The sequence below is a fragment of the Anoplopoma fimbria genome, chromosome 10, assembly GCF_027596085.1.
Source record: "Anoplopoma fimbria isolate UVic2021 breed Golden Eagle Sablefish chromosome 10, Afim_UVic_2022, whole genome shotgun sequence".
Classification (NCBI taxonomy): domain Eukaryota; kingdom Metazoa; phylum Chordata; class Actinopteri; order Perciformes; family Anoplopomatidae; genus Anoplopoma; species Anoplopoma fimbria.
The window spans coordinates 16,338,976-16,361,567 of record NC_072458.1 but is presented as its reverse complement, the minus strand read 5'-3'; the positions used below and the strand labels follow the sequence as shown (position 1 = coordinate 16,361,567).

The 22,592-nt window shown below is 40.7% G+C and overlaps 1 protein-coding gene across 1 annotated transcript in view; it reads right to left on the bottom strand.

Annotated features, from left to right (window-relative positions):
* sema4ab (sema domain, immunoglobulin domain (Ig), transmembrane domain (TM) and short cytoplasmic domain, (semaphorin) 4Ab) overlaps window positions 1–21,647 on the bottom strand; it is a 42,564-nt gene extending 20,917 nt beyond the window's left edge. The window contains exons 1-10 of the mRNA XM_054606237.1: window positions 21,479–21,647; window positions 18,489–18,746; window positions 17,682–17,842; window positions 16,063–16,122; window positions 15,649–15,747; window positions 15,352–15,445; window positions 11,972–12,094; window positions 10,477–10,604; window positions 9,756–9,937; window positions 6,448–6,592 (exon numbers count right to left, since the gene is read on the bottom strand). Of these exons, the coding sequence (XP_054462212.1) occupies window positions 6,448–6,592; window positions 9,756–9,937; window positions 10,477–10,604; window positions 11,972–12,094; window positions 15,352–15,445; window positions 15,649–15,747; window positions 16,063–16,122; window positions 17,682–17,842; window positions 18,489–18,585 (1,089 nt within the window). The 5' untranslated portion in view covers window positions 18,586–18,746; window positions 21,479–21,647. The remainder of the gene's footprint in view (window positions 1–6,447; window positions 6,593–9,755; window positions 9,938–10,476; window positions 10,605–11,971; window positions 12,095–15,351; window positions 15,446–15,648; window positions 15,748–16,062; window positions 16,123–17,681; window positions 17,843–18,488; window positions 18,747–21,478) is intronic.
* Between the last annotated feature and the right edge of the window lie 945 nt (window positions 21,648–22,592).

Here is a 22,592-nt window from a genome sequence, read left to right as displayed (position 1 = left end):
ACTACCTGGTCAGTCAAGACTTGTATATAGGACACAAGGAGCAGCCACAAGGAGCAGCTGGAGCAGTAACCCTCCCATCTATGCTACGAGATTGGCTTCAAGTCAATGGCTCCACACCTCACATCACACTCCTAGTGGCACAAGGACATGAGTCACACGACTAGGTCCAATGGTAAAAGCAGCCCTGCAAACACAAGAATGGCTACCTACTCATAATAAATACATTCACATATCATCGGGAAAACAGTACATTAGGATATCACTAAGAGCATGTGACAAAGGGCTAGCAGAAAAGGTTCTAGGGAGAAAAAGACCACATGCACTAATGCCCCTACACCCAGAACAGTGGAGTTTGCTAAAACAAATACCACAGGATTTTTGGTCAAAACATAAGACAGGTGTAGGAAAGTTAAAATCAGCACACCTAATTCAAATAAAGGTTAAGCCAGGGGCAAGGTTGCCATACAGAATACATCACCAGACCCATAATTCAGGGAGTGTAAAAGTCCCTGTAACACAATTCTTCCACTCAAAAAGTCACACTCTGAGGATCATTGTCTGGGTGATCTGAAAGCTGTCAATACTGTCATTGATGCCGAGACACCCATTGTTCCTGACCCCCACACACTGCTCACCAATATTCCACTTGATGCACGATGGTACACAGTTATTGATATATGTTCAGCCTTTTTCAGTGTGCCACTGCATCCTGACCCACAACATCTCTTTGCATTGACATATGAGGGCCATCAGTACAAAAATACCCGCCTTCCGCATTGGTATGTCGAAAGTCCATCCATTTTCAATGTTTTACTGGCTCAGGACTTGCAAAACTTGGAAGATTCAAGTACTGTAATCCAGTACGTGGAGGACATTTTGGTCTGCAGCTCTACAAAAGAACAGTGTAAAAAGGAATCCATTGCTGTACTTAAAGCTCTAGCCAAAGGAGGGCACAAGGTCAGCAAAGACAAACTTAAATTCTGTCAGACAGAGGTTGAGTATCTTGGGAGGAAATTAAGCAAAGATGCTAATTGCCCCTACCAATTGGAGACCATAACCAAAGCTCCAAAACCACAAACGGTGGTGCAAATGGTCATTTTTCTGGGAATGACTGGTTACTCACGCCAGTGGATTTGTAACTATGCTGCCAGACAGCGACTCTGCGAGCCATGCATTTGAAGCATTAAAATGTGATTTTCAATCTGCCCCCGCATTCGGAAACCCAGATTACTCAAAGCCATTTCATCGTACGTCGATGAAAGATCAGGCTGTGCAAGTGCAGTACTCATTGCAAGATACCTCGACAGGAAAGCAGTCACTGGCCTATCATAGCACTAAACTGGACAACATTGAGATGGGCTTGCCACCCTGCTATCAGGGATTGGCAGCAGAAGCCTTTGCATTTCAGAAAACTTCAGTTTTAACTATGGGTCACCCAGTGGTGTTGTACACATCTTCTCAATTACATGCCCGTGAATACTGCAGCCAGGATGGTGCTGCCAGTAGATGGAACTCCTAATGATTGTGTCAAAGCAATGGACACCTTCATGCTCACAAGGTGGCCGATGCCAGTGCCCTATTTCAGAGAACCATATCAGGGACCTCCGCTTGAGCAGTTAGAAAAATAACTAACCAGCTATGTCCAGCATTTGTGTCAAATTCACAAGGTTATCTTCCACTAGGTCAAAGGTGCCACAGAGGACAGATAATCTGCTATTCCTGAGATGCTGCAGAGGGTGCAACCAGGAGAGTGGGTATACATCAAGTGTTCAAAAGAAAGTGTGATCAACCCAGGCGAGAAGGCCCTTTTAAAGTCGTCCTAACAACGGCAACAGCGCTCAAAGTTGAAGGTAAGAAAGTCTGGTACCATTTGCTGCAGAGTAGACGATCAAAAAGGAACTCATGAAGCATACATCAGAAGGGGCACACATCGTGTGCCGCAAGGGGACACCAGAACGAGGAAGGCGACGCCTCCTCTCAGGGAGTTAGACAACCACAGGGCCCTCAAGGGGAAAGACAACCCCAAAGACTAGCCACCAGAAGGGCCAACAGTATCATACCAAGTCGTGGTTCATTAGCAGCAAGACATGGTAGTGACAACATGAGTCAGATCCAGGGGAAGGACCCTCAGGGTCCTCGAGATAGAAAGGAAAAAAGGAAAGGCCTATGGGAACTATGGGTAATAATCATAGGCATACTAACATGCAGTGTGGTAGAGCCAAGTATACTCCCCTTTGTTAGTTAGAGAGCAGTTCCAGCCGTCAACTCATGGCACCGGATGGAAAGAGACCCCAGCCCTATCAACTTCAATTAAATTACATTTATGTTGTATAGCCCAAAAACACAAATTACAAATTTGCTTCATAGGACTGTACAATCTGTACGCATGCGACATCCTCTGCCCCGGAACCCTCACATCGGCACAGGAAAAACTCCCCGAAAAAAAACTTTAATAGGGAGAAAAAAGGAAGAAACCTATAGGAGAGCGTCAGAGGAGGGATCCTTCTCCCAGGATGGACAGAAATGCATATGACATAAATGATTCATAGAGTAGTAAGCAGAGTAACGAAGGAAAAAATTAAGACCACTTATAATAACAGCAGCAATGACTATAGTAGAATTATAATAATGATATAGGGAATAGTAATAGTAATTTGACTAATAATAATAATAATGGTAGTAGCAATACTAATGTGACTAATAATAATAATAATAATGGCAGTAGCAGGGGGTGTCAGTTGGGTCACGGCAGGAGGCACGACCACAGTCCAGATACCACAACGATTCATAAAAACCTGCGAGGCGAGAAAGCGCAAAGACTCCAGGGTAGAAGCAAAGCCAATAAGTGTAATGGTACAGGGAATAGTAATAGTAATGTGACTATTGCACTGGCTCCCTGTTAAATCAAGAATAGAATTTAAAATTCTTCGACTCACCTACAAAGCTCTAACTGGCCAGGCACCATCTTATCTTAAGGAACTTATAGTTCCATATTACCCAACTAGAGAGCTGCGCTCAATCAATGCAGGGTTACTTGTGGTTCCTAGAGTATATGAAAGTAGGATGGGAGCCAGAGCCTTCAGTTATCAGGCTCCTCTTCTGTGGAACCAGGTTCTAGTTTCAGTCTGGGGGACAGACACACTCACCACTTTTAAGTAGTCTGCTAGTAGGCTTAAGACCTCATTTTTGATAGCACTTATAGTTAGGGCTGGTTCTGTTTCGCCTTGGTCCAGCCCCTAGACATGCTGCTATATGCCTAGACAGCTGGGGGACTACCTAGGATACACTGAGCTCCTCTCTCATCTTCTCTCCCTCCATCTTTATGTATTAATCTCCTATTTATGCACATTACTGGCTTTGCTTCTACCCTAGAGTCTTTGTGCTTTCTCGCCTCGCAGGTTTCCCTAAATCGTGGCTGTACCTGGACTGCGGTCGTACCTCCTGCTGTGGCCCTGCTGACACCCACTGCTACTACCATTATTATTATTAGTCACATTAGTATTACTATTCCCTGTACCATTATGCTTATTGGCTTTGCTTCTACCCTGAAGCCCTCTTTTCTTTCTCGCCTCGCAGATTTCCATGAATCGTAGTGGTACCTGGACCGTGGTCGTGCTTCCTGCTGTGACCCGGCTGACACCCACTGTTACTTTTATTATTATTAGTCACATTACTAATACTATTCCCTATATCATTATTTTAATTCTACTATAGTAATTGCTGCTTTTATTATAAGTAGTCTTAATTTTCTCCTTCGTTACTCTGCTTACTAATGTGATTATATGAATAATTTATGTCATATACATTGAATGTGTTGTAACTCTGTTATGTTGTTGTTCATTCTGTACACATGACATCTATTGCATTCTGTCCATCCTGGGAGAAGGATCCCTCCTCTATCGCTCTCCCATTGGTTTCTTCCTTTTTTTCTCCCAGTTAAAAGGATTAGGGGAGTTTTTCCTGTGCTGATGTGAGGGTTCCGGGACAGAGGAGGTTGGATGTGTACAGATTGTAAAGCCGTCTGAGGCAAATTTGTAATTTGTGATTTTGGGCTATACAAAATAATCTGAATGGAATCATAATCACCACCACCAGTGTCTGGACTCCAGGGGGGATTGTGCTTCGCTGATCTCAGTGTTGGGCCCCTCTGATATACGGCTTGGCCATGGAGTCCAATAGCCAAAGACTTTGTACTATTCATTCTTATGCATGTGTAATAAATTATTGTTCAATTTTATTGATGTCTCTCCTGATTGAAATCTTATTAGTTATCTTTGACTGGAAATAACAGATAAAAAGGAAACAGTGAGCAGCAAAATAGCCGTTGAGTCAACGCGCCATCACCAGTTATATGCATGTATAGAGAATGTGGGCAGGCATGATTACAGAAGAATTTAGATGCTTAACAATGCAATAATGGCAGATTACAATTGCAGGCAACGAAGGGAAAGCGTTGGCAGTAACAAAAGCTTCGACACCAGTTAAACCATGATTTACAAGGGATTAAAGGCGTACTTAAAGAAGTATGGGCAGAGCCTGAACAATCAGTTTATCTATACTTACTGTATAAAGCAGGTCAAGACAGAACTCTATATGGACCCAACATGAGATTGCCCCACAATGCTGCTTCTACAAAAAATGCAATTCCACTTAATATATCACCCAAAGCCGATGCTGCTGCTGCGACATGTGTATTCCACTAACAGATCCCCAGTGCTGTTGCTGCAACGCATGTGATTCCACTAACAGATCACCCAATGGTGCTGCTGCAATGAATGCAATACCACATGACAGCATAAAGTTACCAGCATGTGAGGTCTTGAGGACTATGGTGCGATGACTGAGATTAAGATAGTTCGAAATGCAATATATGTAAAGAACCATTAAGTAGAAAGAAACACGCTGAGATTAAAACCTTTTTATAAGGTGAGACCTAGCCAAGGATCAAATAGCAGCATCCAACACATGACAGGACAACAGTAGACACATTAGACCACGATGCCTTGACGGTGACCAGCTTCCCAAAGTACGACGGATCGGAGGAATTGGTAGATAGCTATGAATAGTAGTATCTAGAAGAGGGCAATGAATAATAAATGAATGAATAAGTAGAATACATCAACGGGAGCCATCTTGCATGGAATTGCACCGCTAAGATGCTAAATCAGTCCGGGGTGAAAAGTGGGTTAGGCTAATGACCCTTCAAGTGATGACCCACAAGGCGAAAAACAATACCAGACACGCACTAAGGGATTGGTAATGAGTAATTAGCCTTAAAATATATTATAATCAAATATTTAAAAAAGGTTTTAATGATCTGAATGATTGTGTGCAAATGTATATGCAATCTGAACAAGGCACATTTACGGAGCGAGCACTTTCACTGCCACTTGAGGTAACTGCCTGAAGCTATTGCAAGAATCAAGAAGAGTGTTCCCTTGGCGGCCCCAGACATGAGAGGGTTAACTACAAGACTAAGCATACGAGAGTATTGTCTTACTGACTGAACTTACGCTAGAGCTTAATTTAGTATAGAATAAGTTATGAGTTGGAGCAGTAATTCGGGCTTCATCAACTGGCCCAGTCTGAACTTTTGTTACCTGACAGCAGTAAGTTGGTCTATATACTGTCATTAATGTACAACAGATAGTTTGGATGATTATTGAATCATTCAATCACACCTGGCGGAGATCTGCCTTTCCAGAATTGGCATGTGTATTGTTTGGGTTTCAACCTTTCCATTAAACAGTTTATATTTAAGACATTTACCTTTCACCTGTTTAAACTTCTGGCATTGTGTATATTTAGTTTGCACTATATTGATAATCTCTCTATTTGCACTTTCCTACGGTGGCCGAGAAGTGTAAAACAAAGGCGAAATGCCTTGCTGTCTCCTGATCAAAGAGCCTTCTTAGTTTTGACCACATCACTTATTGTAGAAATCCTAATTGTTATTTAAAGCTAGATTGTAGGCTATTATCCGCTCTTTGATAAGGCGACAGCCAGGTGTTTCCCATCATGCCCTGGTTCTTGAATTTGGTTTAGAGCAGCTGAATCCCTGGTGCCAAAAACTGCAGCAACCTTGATCTCATGAGGTTATCATTGCTCATAGGGTTCATGAAGTCAAAGTAAGTCAGGAACAAGTCGGTCACAAATCCGACCCGCGTGCATTATGCAGCTATTGCCGGTGATGAATTATGCGATAGATTTAGGCCTGGCTCAGCTCAACGTAACAATAGCCTGCCAACAATAATAGTCGGCCCATTTCATTATCAAACATCCACTGTTGCTCACTTCCGGATTTTGCATTTTGTTGTGGCTTTTGCATTTGTTCAACTGTTCTCGGCTTTATATTGCTACTAGTGCTGAACAATTTCTCTCAGGTTAAATAAAGTCTGATGTAATCTTAAATTTCCATTCTCATATCAATTAGAGGTGACCATTTACCTCTCCTGGATTTGCAATCTTTTCTTGAACCCGTGTGCTCCACTGTAATGTGTCCCGGTTCAGGACTTTGTAGTTACCAGAGAAAACCGATTTGATGTCAGTCAGGCGGAATGAGCACACCGCTGACCGTCCAGAGTTGACAGACCTAGTTAATGGAGGGGGAAAAAATGATGAATGAGAGCTAATAATGCACACAATAGAGAAATAAATATGTAGATAAATAAAAATGACAGCTTAGTAAGTACAGTGCATCCGTAAAGTATTCACAGCGCTTCACTTTTTCACTTTTTTTTTTTTGTTATGTTATATATATACCCCATAATGACAAAGTGAAAAAAGTTTGTTCCAAATTTTTGTAAATCTATTAAAAATAAAGAACGAGAATATAACACGTACATAAGTATTCACAGCCTTTGCTCAATACTTTGCTGAAGCACCTTTGGCAGCAATTACAGCCTCAAGTCTTTTAGAGTATGATGCTACAAGCTTGGCACACCTATTTTTGGGCAGTTTCTCCCATTCTTCTTTGCAGGACCTCTCAAGCTCCATCAGGTTGGATGGGGAGCGTCGGTGCACAGCCATTTTCAGATCTCTCCAGAGATGTTCTATCGGGTTCAAGTCTGGGCTCTGGCTGGGCCACTCAAGGACATTCACAGAGCTGTCCCGAAGCCACTCCTTTGTTATCTTGGCTGTGTGCTTAGGGTCGTTGTCCTGTTGGAAGATGAACCTTCACCCCAGTCTGAGGTCCAGAGCGCTTTGGAGCAGGTTTTCATCAATGTACATTGCTGCAGTCATCTTTCCCTCGATCCTGACTAGTCTCCCAGTTCCTGCCGCTGAAAAACATCCCCACAGCATGATGCTGCCACCTCCATGCTTCACTGTAGGGATGGTATTGGCCAGGTGATGAGCAGTGCCTGGTTTCCTCCAGACATGACGCTTGGCATTCAGGCCAAAGAGTTCAATCTTTGTTTCATCAGACCAGATAATTGTGTTTCTCATGGTCTGAGAGTCCTTCAGGTGCCTTTTGGCAAACTCCAGGCGGGCTGTCATGTGCCTTTTACTGAGGAGTGGCTTCCGTCTGGCCACTCTACCATACAGGCCTGATTGGTGGAGTGCTGCAGAGATGGTTGTCCTTCTGGAAGGACTCTTCACAGAGCAACACTGGAGCTCTGTCAGGGTGACCACCGGGTTCTTGGTCACCTCCCCGACTAAGGCCCTTCTCCCCCGATCGCTCAGTTTGGCCGGGCGGCCAACTCTAGGAAGAGTCCTGGTGGTTCCAAACTTCTTCCATTTACGGATGATGGAGGCCACTGTGCTCATTGGGACCTTCAATGCTGCAGACATTTTTCTGTACCCTTCCCCAGATCTGTGCCTCGACACAATCCTGTCTCGGAGGTCTACAGATAATTCCTTGGACTTCATGGCTGGGTTTGTGCTCTGACATGCACTGTCAACTGTGGGACCTTATATAGACAGGTGTGTGCCTTTCCAAATCATGTCCAATCAACTGAATTTACCACAGGTGGACTCCAATCAAGTTGTAGAAACATCTCAAGGATGATCAGTGGAAACAGGATGCACTTGAGCTCAATTTTGAGTGTCATGGCAAAGGCTGTGAATACTTATGTACATGTGATTTTTTCGTTTTTTATTTTTAATAGATTCGCAAAAAATTTAAACAAACTTTTTTCACTTGTGTGTAGAATTTTGAAGAAAAAAATGAATTTAATCCATTTTGGAATAAGGCTGTAACATAACAAAATGTGGAAAAAGTGAAGCGCTGTGAATACTTTCCGGATGCACTGTAGATACAGTGACGAAGCCTCAACCTGCTCAAGCTTGGCGTACAGTATAGATCATCCTCATTGCCTCTGTCGTCTCTATCCAACATGTGAATGATGTCCTCAAAAGAATATTGTGTTAGATGTAGTAGTGTAAGAGCACGTCTGCATATTCCTATAGTGTGTTTTCCCAAAGTTTCTAAAACACACAAGATCCTTGATGTGAAAGCATATTTACCAGGTTGAACTATTCTTTCAGTGTTGTTTTGACCTTACAATTTTGAGGTTTTTTTCTCCATGCACCCCACCATCCCTCCACCATTCAAGATGTATCCTACCCTTATTTGGCACCATTGTTTTTCCTACCTTCCCGTATCCACAAAAAGCTGCTTTCACTGTATACTGTTGAGGGCCGAGTTGTTTCACCATCTCTATACACAGTGACAAATCTTTTTCACGGATGTTATCATAGAAAATAGTGTGCCTTGTTACTATGATAAATCCTGCGGCATGATGAATCCTGCGGCATAACAGCATATTTAACAAGGTTTTTCCCAACGATAAATCCAAAGTTTATTCTTCATTTTTTGTATGTTTAATAATGTTTTGTAGTTAATGTAAAAGTGGCCAGAACAGAGGTCTCATTTGTAAAACAGAGCGTAGGATCCACACTAAATGTTTGCATACGTTGAAAGGAGGAAATGCATGTAGGCCAAAACATATTCCGATTTTTAAAACCATGCCTACGGCTGCCAATGCGCAAATCCAATATCAATCTGTAAATGTGCACAGCTGGATGAGCTTCATATCCCAACCTCTAAACGGCCACATTCAACCATAAATAGTCAATGCAAAGCACCTGAATGACCATGAATGTTGATGCATAGAAATAAGCTGCTCAATGGGTCTTTATGCTGAATCTCGTCAACTACCAAGAGAAAGACCAAGAAAAGCATTTTATTTCCCTAAGAAATCGAAGTGCTTGTGGATGAGGCGATCTCTGAACACTCGTTTCCTCCTAATTCTTCCATCATGCAGCAAAACAAATCACGAGTGTCACAGCATTATTTATATGTTTTACATATAATTTGAGATTTGATTTGAATTATTTTACAATTGAAATGTGCTTAGTTATGGCTCACTAGTACAAGCATAAATAACACTGCTGGTTTGACCATTTAGGATAAAGAAGATCTTAAAGTGCAACGTAACCTGTGATATGAAGTGAAAATAATTGTGTGAGAGGCATCATCATACTTGTAATGGTGCCGCTCTGGCAGAGTGGCATATGCCTATTTAAGGCCTTGTTTTGTGCGTACGCAACGGTGATAAATGAGACCCCAGGACACAGGTGATACAGCTGCTATGAGAGGCTGGCTCCATGCAAAGTACAATGCTGGTTATTATGAGAGGCACAAAGTAACACCAACCGCAGAAAATGATGATGCTTTGTAGATAACAGGACACCATAGTTTCAGGGAATTTACATTAGCTACTGTATGGATCATTGCCCTTTAGTTAACTGACCACTGGGAGGTGAAGATGCCGTAAAAGAGTGTATCATCTGCAGGAGCTCCCTCTACTGGTGGGAGGGTGTCTATGTCCTGGATCATATTGTAGGGCAGCTCATTATCAGCCTGGCACAACAGCTGAGCTTTGGCAAATGTGGTCCAGCGTCGCTGCAGGGTCCGCTGACCTCCAACATCACTCTGGCATGAGAAGAGGAGAAGGCATCAAGTACAACACAGAACTGAACCTGCTGTTGTTTTAACCTACACAGCATTTCAGACACAGCAGTATGTAGGAGTCTGGCCTCCCTCCACCTGATCATGGTGTCATGATACATCTGAAATACTGCCCATATTTTTCACTTTTAAATAAGAAACATTAATATTGAACCCTGACAGAGTGAATATTCTCTATAATATTAAATATATACATTGAATGCATGCATTTGAGAAATAAAAATGTATGATTGTATGAGTCAAGTGTATGAGCATAAAAATGTAATGCACATGTAGGAGTGAAAATACGTATGAGAATGAAAACATAAGGACTAGAACGTATTTATGTACCTTGGCTCACAGGCTACCTGTAAGTCTTAGGACAGGTCTTGACCACTCCTGAATTTAGTTAGTACCCAAGAGAAAATTTGAACTTCAAGAAAATTGTTGCTCATATATGCCACCTAAAAACAAATGTGGGTGTACGAGTGGTTCTTGCATGAGGCCCATTGTTTTACCCTTACCATGCAGATCTGAGAAACACGAGAAACAATAAATTTGTCGATGAAGTCATACTCTCTGCCCACTTCACTGAAGAAGAAGTAGATTTTCTCTTCATCAGGAAGGAAACTGGAGCTGATGAAAGTTGGATCTATAACAAACAGATAGCAAAGTATTCCAAAGATGTAAGTTTGTGGAAATATGTCATATCCTTCAAATAAAACAATATGTTACAGCTTATCCTCAATATGTTATGTTACAGCTTATCCCCAAGTCTGGGACACATTGAGGCAATGCATAAACCCCCCTGTTGGCCAACAGTCTTTTCATGATGTCAAGGACATTTCAGTTGCCAAGACACCTACAGTAACTAGGGAATGTACTCAAGGCAGTTTTAAATGATCAATATCGGCTCTATTGAGTCCAATCCGATGCTTCTTTTAAGTCAGCTGTCACAGGGTTGTTTTTAATCGTGAAGCCATTATGCATAACAACACAACAAGTGCAGCCTCCGTCAAATCGTCAACTCCTGTCCACCTCTCCTCGACTCCGCTGCGCTGCGCTCCGTGTGACAGAGCGGGGGCTGAGCCCCAACCCACGACAAACACCACAAACCATAAACGATAGCAAAACGCAGTATGATAACATTTATTGATGTTATTTACCTATTTTATGCGCACTTGATTTCAGCTAAGGTCTAGAGTGACAGTCCTGCGTTTTGCTGTAATCTATGGTGCATGATGTTTCACCGCAGACAGCCATGTAATTTGTGCAAAAGATCTGCAGACAACGAAAATAGTTCATTCAAGATACTCAGAGAAAACTTTTAAGTAGAATAGTAGAATTCCCTTTAGAAAGGGACAAGGCCAAAAAATTACAGAGAGGGTTTGTTATTTCATTCGTTTGATTTTGTTAAAAAAGAAAAAAGAAAAAAGAAAAAAAAGAATATAATAATAATAATAATAATAATAATAATAATAATAAATAAATATATATAAATATATATATACACATACGTATTAGGGAACAGCTTGGATACAGGTAACTTTTTTCAAACTGCAATTGGATTGATTTGAATAACTTCAATGTAATGGAGTGTGCAGCTGTATTCTCTAGGGAAATAGAAGCATCGGGTCGGCACTCGATATTGGCCGTTACTCAATATGAAATGACTGAATGAGAACAAGGGCAAAATAATATGGACATCCGTAATTGAAATGATGATGCTACTTTCTAAACAACTGTGGTCAATATTTAAGCCATTTAGAAATAGAGGTACCATTGACAGGAAAGACAAGTGTTGGGGTGTTAACTTGGCCAACTGGGTTTATTCAGGTCTCTAACCATGGCCCTTTGAAGTTCATATCCTTAACATACTACCTCTAATCAAGAACTAAGCAATTCCCAAGTGCTCAACAACTGACAAAACAACTGCAGTCCATGTTTAATCATTAATACAATTTTCTTCTCAACTGCTTTGACTACCATACGTTTCATTTTGACAGACAACACACTCACCCTCAAGCCATCCTAATGTATCATCCAACTTCAGGTCAACACGCCGGCCCTCACTGAGGTGCCGGGAGATGCCTGGGCGGTTCCCCCTGTAGTCTGCCACCGTCCCCGTATAAAGTTCTCCATCTGTGAAACAGAAGACCATTCATTTTTCAATTAAATTCATTCCATAGCAATAATAATCAGGAATAGAAGTCCAGACCTTTCAATCTGCCTATCCCACGAGTTTGAGTCGACTGATCAGGCATTGTGAAAATAAACATTGTTTTCTTGATTAAGTATCTACTAATACGCCCAGAATGGGCACAAACAATTAGTGCCAGGGGCCGGATTAGCGATTTCAAGTTGTGCCAGCTTTGTGTCGGAACCGAGGAGTAATGATGAAAACAATGGAGACAGCTATAAACGACACTGGGTCTTTCTCATTTCAAGATTATGTGCCTCCACGATTCCTTTCATCACCTCGCATCTAAGTCCCGCCCACTGGTAATGCAAGCGGACAAGCTTGAAAGAGACTCGAGGAGAGAGGAGACGAGGCAACCGGCAGGTAACAAATGTGACATCCTTTCCTCAGAGCCAAAAGAAAGAGACCTCAAATAAACATTACGTATGGCACAGCTGATCTTTATTTTATGATCTTTGTCAGATCAGCATAACAGTGTTCACGACACCTTATATATTTTCTATTAATTCAATTCACAACGTGTCATAGTGTAAAAACAAAATATTCTGACATCACGGATGTCACACAATTGGGGTTTTAGGTGTCTTAGGTGACACATTGACACGATACTGAAGGAGCCGGGAATTGAACCGCCAAAGAAAAAAAGGGAAGATTCCGGCAGGAGAGCAACAGAGGAGGGATCCCTCTCCCAGGATGGACAGAAATGCAATAGAATGTAACATGTACAGAATGAACAACATAATCAAATAACAACATAGTCAATGAATATGATATAAATGGTTCATTTAATTAGAGTAGAAATAGCCATAGTAGCACTATTAATGGCATTAATGGAATAATATTAAAAAATATATATCTACTAATTATAACAGCAGCAGTGTATATAATGATAATGATAATAAAAAGCAGTAATATTAACATTAATAGTAATAGAAATGTGACTAATAATAATAATAATAATAATAATAATAATAATACTAAGCAGAGTTATAAACAAGACATAGATGATCAGAGAAAAAAAATGTAAATCAAAGATGATAATTCCAGACCCAGAAGAAGTAAAAACTAAGGCCAATGTATGGGCACATTTATGAGTAGGACTTGACTCATGTTGAGTGCAATTAAAATACTCCATAACGTTTAAAAATTCAGTAGCAAAGCAACCAGAAATGTCATCAACAAGGACGTTAAAGTCACCAATAATTAAAACTTTGTCATGAAAGAGAACAACTGAGAATAAAAACTCTGAGTTAAGGCAAAACACGGTATTGGATTTTGGAAGACGATAAATAACCACACAAAGGAAAGGCCTAATGCAACAAGTCTGCAGGACAAGGGGCTCAAAGCTGGAAGGACTGTTGCAGGAATCGACATTAATGATTGACCGCTTTGCCCGGGGCAAGTAAACTCTGTGTTCCGGCAAGTGGAATGGTTCAAATAAATGTGATAATTATTTGGATATTCAGTAAAGATATGCGCTCAGGAGAATGCCATTTATGCTTCCTAGTCGCCAATCTTCTTTCTTGGCATTTCATACAAATAATGATCTTCAAATTAATTTATAATTTAATTTATTCATGCTTTCATCACATCTTGTCTGTATTATTTTAATGCTGTGTTTACTTGCATTGGCTAAAACATATTTATAAGGCTTCAGGCTGTCCAAAACGCAGCTGCCATGATCATCTCTCCCCCATTTAAGCTTCCATCCACTGGCTTCCTATCCATTTTAGAATAGATTTTAACATTTTAATCTTGACTTTAAAGGCCCTGCCCTGCGCATGGCATCGAGCTAGCTGGCCTTCTGAATTATTACTCAATTATTGTTACAGAAAAAGAAAAGACATCCAAATGCGCTTCTCAAAGCCACAAGAATCCAGTCAGACAACAGTAGTTTTACCCTAAAGACGTCAGATAAACTCTTCCCAGCCCACAGCCTTCACTGACCGAAACATTGATTTTACCTCGCTGATCATTGTAAAACTCTTTTCAGTCAAACTTGACAGAATAAAATAAAACTCATCAAAACCATCTCTGTTAGTCTTTCCACTGTTCCAACAATCATTAACTCTGGCTTGAGGGTTTGAAAAGAAAAAAGAAGTACCCACTGTAACCTTTTGTTGTTTACTAAACTTGTTTTCCAGTGTCTTTGTGGTGTTGAACGTGACGCACCAGAAAATAAAAACATGCATACTAAGGTATACTGAAAATGCGAAAAGATTCTATAGCCTATTTTAGTTGTCCCATGTTTAGGAAACCTGCATATACATTTACATAATTTCTTATCAAGGCATTTTGGACCATGTTTCCATATCATTTCCGTTAAAAAATCTATACATTCTGCTCTGATTCTCATGAAGACTGAAGAAAAGCTGAATACCAAACATGGAAAACAAATTGCATTGTGACAAACAGAGGATTTCTGAAAATGACAAGTCAAACTACTTTGGGTGGCCACGCATAGTAGACTATTCGAGGATTTGATCTAAGAAGACTTATTTGACTGCCAATCTCACAGTTGAATTGTCATAGTTACAGTTAATTAGGGTAATGAAACAAAGGAGCATTCAGCATTCATAAATAACAACATGGCAATATCAAAATCAAAGAACAGACCAAGTTTTATTTATCAGAGCACTCACATCACTCACTTATACTCTGATAAATAAAACTTGGTCTGTTCTTTGATTTTGAAATAGCCATGTTATAGCATAACACTATCAGAGCACTAGATGTATTTTAAACGGGCTTTCGTCTCTCTCTCCCATTGACTGTCCCTTCGCTTTTGTTTCATTTCTGTGAGGAGATTTATTATGATGGGGAAATTGAATTAGGACCAACAATTCTATTCACAACCACTAAAAGCAAGTATGATAAGAATCTGTGTCTCTTTCTATTGATCTGCACTCTGTGCAGGTACCACCGCCAGCGCCACACTACAGAGAAGTAACCACTGTAACCTTTTGTTGTTTACTAAACTTGTTTTCCAGTGCGTTTGTGGTGTTGAACGTGACGCACCAGAAAAAATAAAACATGCATACTAAGGTATACTGGAAATGCGAAAAGATTCTATAGCCTATTTTAGTTGTATCATGTTTAAGAAAACCTGCATATACTTGCTAACACTGCCAACATTTCCTTTAAACTTGCCAAAGAAAACATTTTATTCTAGCAAGTGTCGCATTACTGCATTACCTACCTACGATGATAGCAGTGTTGCGTTGGTAGGGGTCATAAGGGCAGCGACCTCTTCCTTCATCAGCCTTGAGGGTCATCGTTAACGTCTGTGAGTTCTGGACAGAAAAGAAGTCAAGAAGTCAAGCTGATAGTGTACGTAATAAAATGTACTAGGAAATCAAATCACATGCAACCCACTGCATTTAAAGAAAATGGGGTATTTTGCTGTGTAAATTGTTGAAATAAACAGCCAGCATTATCATACTGTCACAATGTTAAACACATAAACCAGTTTAAATGTCAGTTGAAACAAACCTACAATGTAGGTGCAGTGTGGACTGAAGGCAAATGTTCCACAGGCATAGATGTGGGTGGTGTTCAGGAACTGCAGTACACGAATGAAATTGGGGCAGTCGGCCTAGAAAAAAAAAAAAAAAAAAGGACATCAATTTAAATGTTTCAGTCAAACCAAAAAAGTACAGCAATGATTGGATCGACTAAATCTCTTGTCAAAGTATGCTTCATATTAATGACAAAAATGATGAGACATGTTGCTCATCAAACATAAACAGCAACATCCTTGTGTTTATTTTGCTCATTAAATGAAATGTAAATGGTAGCTGAATGTTACTGATAGCCTTGACTTGTTTGGTTGGTACCCTAAAATAACAGAATATATTTAAATCCTTGGAGTGTAATAAGTTCACAATATCACTACAAATCAACTACTTGCCATTTTCTTTCCTTTCATAGAACATTGCTCAATGTCTTTCTCTGAAGGGCTCCAGTCCAACTGTAAGAAGAAGAGCAGCTGAGATTTACATCCATCTTAAAGCTATACTGTACGATTTGAGAGAGCTAGCATGATTTGAAATTAGCTTCTCTCTTCGGAGTTCCGTTTAACTCCTCCCCCACCCTTCAGGACTCCCTGCCCCCACCCCTCGACACAGAGCCGTGCACGAGCGCTGCTGCTACTTAGCAACCAGGTAGCTACGCTGCCGCTGCCTCATTGAGCGAGAGCTGAGCTAACGGTCGGCTACTATGACAACAACGCTTTCTTTGCCCTCCGTGAACGCGCTCAGGCCGGCTCAGGCTCGTACACAGAGGGGAGAGAACGCGCAGGCTTGTGATTGGTTCTTTAGATTCGGGTACAATGTCTCCGATTGGTAAGCATTTTAACAGGTTTATAGCCGATACAGAATTCGTTTTTGTTTCGCTTCTTTTTCATTGCCCATAAGTTATTTATTGCTGTCAGGATGTAAAAACCAATTTCAACAACATATTAAAAAGTGCATATCACTGGAAACCGTACAGTATGCCTTTAACTGTTAATGAAAACTTCAGGACACATAACATTAAAAAGCTTTAATTATCGTGTAGGGATAGGGGGGTTGATTTATGAGAATATAGCAAGTACATTTGGTAGGTCTTGATTTTGTTTGTATATTGTTAAAATAGTTGTGTTGTAGTTACGGTTAATTAGGGTAAGGAAACAAAGGAGCATTCATCATTCATAAATAACAACATGGCTATTTCAAAACCAAAGAACAGACCAAGTTTTATTTATCAGAGCACTCACATAAGAGCATAACACTATCAGAGCGCTAGATGTATTTTAAATGTATCAACAATTAGCTAAAATCAGCTTTGGGAGGCATGTAGAAACAGCTTTGACTGTCCCTTCGCTGTTGTTTCCTTTCTGTGAGGGGATTTATTACGATGGGGAAATTGAATTAGGACCAACAATTCTATTCACAACCACTAAAACAAGCATGATAAGAATCTGTGTCTCTTTCTATTGATCTGCACACCGTGTGGGTACCACCGCCAGCGCCACACTACAGAAACACGCACACACAAGAAAAAAAGACATGATTCAACAGTTAGTTGACTGTAGGCAATACTTAACCAATAAGATTTGACTATGTCAATTCTAGTCGGGGACACCCCTACAAACTAGTTTCCAATCTAATGGTTTCATGACACTAAACATGAGGCCAATTTTTTTGCACGGCCTTACAAAACCAATGCAAAGACTCTTTATCTTTAGTGGATAGTTCAGTTGCCTTAGATCTTACTCTTCAGCTAAAAGCTCAGCTACTTTCAGCTCTTTTTCTTCAGCTGACAGTTCAGCTGCTTTCAGCCCTTATTCTTCATCTAAAAGTTCAGCTCCTTTCAGCTCTTTTTCTTCAGCTTGTACTCTTCAATTGACAGTTCAGCTGCTTTCATCTCCTTTCTTTCCTTCAAAAAATATAGCATTAGGTATTTAAGTTCCAAAAATTCAGGATGTAGCAAAAAGTGATTAGTAACGTAAGCACTGATGACTTTCTAAATTAAAGGTTGCTCCCCCACCTTACTCCTCAGTATGATGGCGTCCTCATGGCTAACATCCAGTGCTAACACAGCATCCCGGGCTCCTACATACAGCATGTCTCCATCCTCACTGAGCAGCAGTGTGGTGGTGTTGCTGACATCATGGCTACTGTAGCGGGTGAGATGTCTCCCAGGAATACCTGTTGTTTCACAGCGGTTAACACTGGTATTAGGTTATTTCATTCAATTAAAAACCACAGACTATTAAAAGAATCCACATGTAAGCAGGCTGTAAGCAATCTGCTCATTTGCAAAGATAATGAATTGTCCACGTCAATATGCCACAGACGTATTACTTGTTCATATGCTCTGGTAAATCATTATCAGTCAATGATCAATAACACCAGAAAACAGTTTTATCTTTGTAATAAAATAAGTAAGTAAAATATATGCAAGTTAATTTACAAGGTGAAATACCTTGTATGCACATTATGAAATCTTACTGATCGTCTCTTAAATGCTCAAGTGTTATGATGTAATTGCTGGCACTAATTCCAGAGTTGAGAACTCTTCCGTAAAAACTTCTGTGCAATGTATCTGTGTTTCATAAGCCTTCCAATTAGACTTGCTGAGTTTTTCATCTTCTCACCTGTGCCCTAATCACCATGGCTACACCAACAGGATGCTATCATTAGTCTAAAAATGACAAAACACAATGCACTGTCTACTTAATAAAACATTTGCACTGCCGTCTTAAGTTTTGTAAAACCTGCACTTTTAACAATGCTGCTTTTAAGTATGTTTAAGTTTGCCAACAGGATATAAGAAGACAACGTCTTTACTCACCCATAGGAAAGGAGACTCTGGGAGTCAGTTTTGTCAGACATGGGCTCAGATAACCCAGCAATGCCACAATGAGGGACAGCAGGCTTGGACTCTCCATAACAGCAGGAATGAGGTTCTGATTTTGTTCTTAATTACATCTAAGGTCAGAGGGTGTGCACTGTGTCTAATGTTCATCCAGAGACCAAAGACTTGTTAGGAGGGGTGAAGATCGTAGCTGAAGCCACAGCCTTTGCTTTCTACAGTAGACCATCGCTGGATCTAAGATAGGCACAAAGACAGAGAGACAGACAGACAGACCCTCTTGTGAGTTATGTATGTAAGAATATTGTCAGATAGGACATTTTTGTTACAGAGTTCCCATTGGTACATTTTCATCATATCTGTATCAACTGCTCAGTGGTGATTAATAACACATTTGTACACACAGATACTTACATTACTTTTCAGAACCAAATTTACATTCTACTTATGAGGCATAACAGGTCTTTAATGTTGATCAAATTAAACGTTACTGCTAATGAATTGAAAGCACAAATGTGTTCGACAGAGAGACTGTTTAAATTCTCACACTCTGATTAGAGTGCATATTTTGTAGTGGACATGTTTAAGAAGTGGAACTTGGAATTTATTATATATATTATAGATTGTTTATTTCATGTGCTTCTTTTGTGAATTCTTATTCCCGATCTTACTGCTCTGTATTGCTCCAGGCACATCTTGTTATCTAATCAATTTAGTGCTTATGTATTGCTGCTGCTTATTTATGATTTGTTTGACATTAAGCAAGCTGAAGAAGTGTCAGTTCCAAATGTCCATACAAATCTATAACAGGCAATGAAGGGGCCTTTCTCATCTCCTTGCTCCTCCGGCTTGTGATCCGGTGCTCCATCTTGAAGGACATCCCAATGCTTAAAATAAAGGATTGTAGTCTTGCCGGAGGAGCTATACGCGAGGAAACCTAAGTGTATCCTTTGAGGAAGTCTTTTCGGCACCCGTAACATAGAAAACAGGCGTTAAACACAGGTGGAATTTTCTCAAACTAAAGCAGGACTCTACAAATATAACAGCTCCTTTTGTATTCATAAGTTGTATTTATTTAAGATGATAAAACTTGAAATGCCTTCACTGTTTGTGTAGCGCTTCGTAAGGGGCTTTTATAACAGCATTCCTTAATGACATTTCACCTTGATTTCCCTAAATTTTTTATCCTGTACATCCAATTCGGCTACTACATTCAAGCGATGTAACCTCATACAACACTGCATATGATATCTAACAAAAAGTTACTCTTTATTTTTCATGTCTTTTCTTGTCAGCAACACGTGTCAATTTCAGCTCGTTACATGCACACAGTCTTTCCAAATAAAATTCTGTCTTTACAGGAAACAACTCAGGATAGGTTAGGTTAAGTTAAGGCAACAAAACTACTTGGTTAAGTTTAGGAAAATATTGTTGTTTGGGTTAAAAATAACCTCTGAAGTGCTGTTACTGCTTCCGCAAGTTATGTGACAAAATTGAATTAATAGTGAATGTATAACTTGTAATGAACACTATTTTGCTCATCTGACAGAGAACATAAAATACTGCGGTATGAAAAAACATAGACAGCTGATGCACCTGTGACCACTCCGTGGCAACTATGTCTCATTTGTCACAGGTAATTGTTAACTGCCTGTTGCCATGTCTACTCTCTCCCCGTGTCTCTGCCTCGCTTCCTCAGCTCTGGTCTCTCGTTGGCAGGACTACGATTACATTACCTTTCAGCTACCAGGACGCCCCACATGGATACAATTTTCTATTCTTGCGTTCCAAATCGCATACTTTCTCTTTTTACTTTTAGTGCGTACTGCTTAGAAAGACTTAAAAGACCTACTATTTTGTGCAATATGCATACATTTGGGTATACTACTTAGCCATAACATTGCACCTTGAACTTTGACCCTCTTGCTCATATATCCGGCTGTCATCTGTATGTGCTCTCTCGTGGCTCAGTCCTTGTGATATATTCCGCTGCTCAGAGGATTGTGGGTCAGGATGGCCGGGAAAGCATGTTGGCTTGCATACTGCAAAATGCAACCATACTAAATAATATGGATGTATGGGTATTGGAATGCACTCATACTTTTAATTTGGCTTATCAATCAGTTCTACCCTTGCACTACATTCTAAACAGAATTAGACAAAATTAAGTAGTTTCTTCACAAACTGTCATTTCGGAATACAGCAGTAATCACTGTCAGGTTTAACAGCTGACTATTGGTATGCAGCTCTTCTGCTGCTGGAAATCTGTATGCCCTACATATATCATGTTGACAGACACAGGTACAATTTAAAAAGGGATAACAACTGCTACTAGCCTCCATTTTTTGTAAACACTAACGTTACTTACATACATGAAGGAGGTGGATATTTGAAACACCTTTCAATAACAGTCAAGTACAACAGCTCCACTAACACATCAGCAACAAACAACCGTGTGTTTGCGTTGTATGTTGTGTTTTTCATCTTGGCTTCAGCTTTGTTGACCATGGCATTTAAATGTTGCGCCACTGTGTGTAGGTAGGCACACTGCTGGGGGTGTAAGTAGGCACACTGTGTGCCGGCTACAATGTTTGAGCAGCCAGTCTACATACCCGCGTAGCAGACAGTAGCTAAAATAATCGTTTCATTCCCGCTATACACACAGGCAGTTAACATGTATCTGTAAATCAAACACGTGGGGAAGTCCCTGGCCGAGGTTCAGCTCAGTTAAATCCGGCTGCGAACACTATTACAACACAATCCCCTCGAGTATTGGGTTGATGCATTGTGCTGTAAATTAACGTTGCCGTTGCTCCACCTTGATGGGGCTTGTATTCCGAAGGAGTCCCTTTTCTTTGTGCAACAGGACGCCGTAAAACTAAAACGAGGCGTCACTTTTGTAAATCTTAGAGACAGACAGCACTCATCTAACTGATGTAGAACGTGTCTAAGAGTAAAAGTGATCTTACATCTCTGTGGTTGGTTCCTTTACCGCGTCACCTCCTCTCCGTTCTTTTCTTGAAACTCTAAGCGAAAATCCGCAATTTTCGGCCAAACCGTCTGTACACCGCTGAAAGCTGTACCGAAGAAGCGGGTTGAGCATTTACTATAACAACAAAGCCTCAGAGCCTCCTCCCATTAGTGTTGCCAACTCCTCAGTAAGGAAAGTAGCTATTGGCTGTCCTAAAAGTCGCTAGAAGTCGCTAAATGACGTCATCGCCTAATTTGCATAATTGTAATGGATTTTTTTACTCATTAATGGCAGCTTGCTTTGGGTGGAACTGTTATAAGGCTTTGCCAATTGTATGTATGTTTTTGAGTCATCATGTGTTTTTTATATCACAACGTATAAATCAGCCTTACAATACAGGCAGTATGCCCGTGTATCATCTCCAATAAACGGACCAACCAGCCTTTGAGTTCAGGGTTTGATTCCCACTCCTTTCTGTATGTTTGAGCAGTTTAGACTGAGACATGATGAGCTAGATGTTTAGCTTATGTTACAGAGAGGCACACACACAGTGGACGAGGTGAGGAAGTGACTGAGGCTGTGTGAGTCAAATGCAGTGATTGATGTTAGTGTGACAGTGAAGAAACATTTACATTTACATCCCGTTCTGTAAACCAGGGCGGAATCAGCGGCGGCTTTGCGCATGCGCGATTCATTTGCAGTCTGGACGCGAGGTGTGGGTCTCCTCTCTGCTCTGACTGCAGCTGGGACTGCTGCGCGAGGCTACTGTGAGTCTCACGGCAGCCTCGCGGCTTTCATATTCGTGCTTTCACGTCAGTCTCCAAAAGTATCCAATAACACAAGAAAAAGTCGCTAGATTTGTCGCTAGTCGCTTTTAAAAAAAAAAAAAAAAAAAGTCGCTAGAGGGGTCTGAATAGTCGCTAAATATAGCGACAAAGTCGCTAAGTTGGCAACACTGCCCCCCATATGAAGGTCCAGCAGGCTCCAGTCTCCACCTAAAGGGGAGCCACACACACTACAGCCATCTACACAGCAGGGCCGGTGTTCAGCCTTTCCGGTCCCAAGCAGATCTGTTTAGCCTCCTCTCGATGTATTAATTCAATGTAATCACC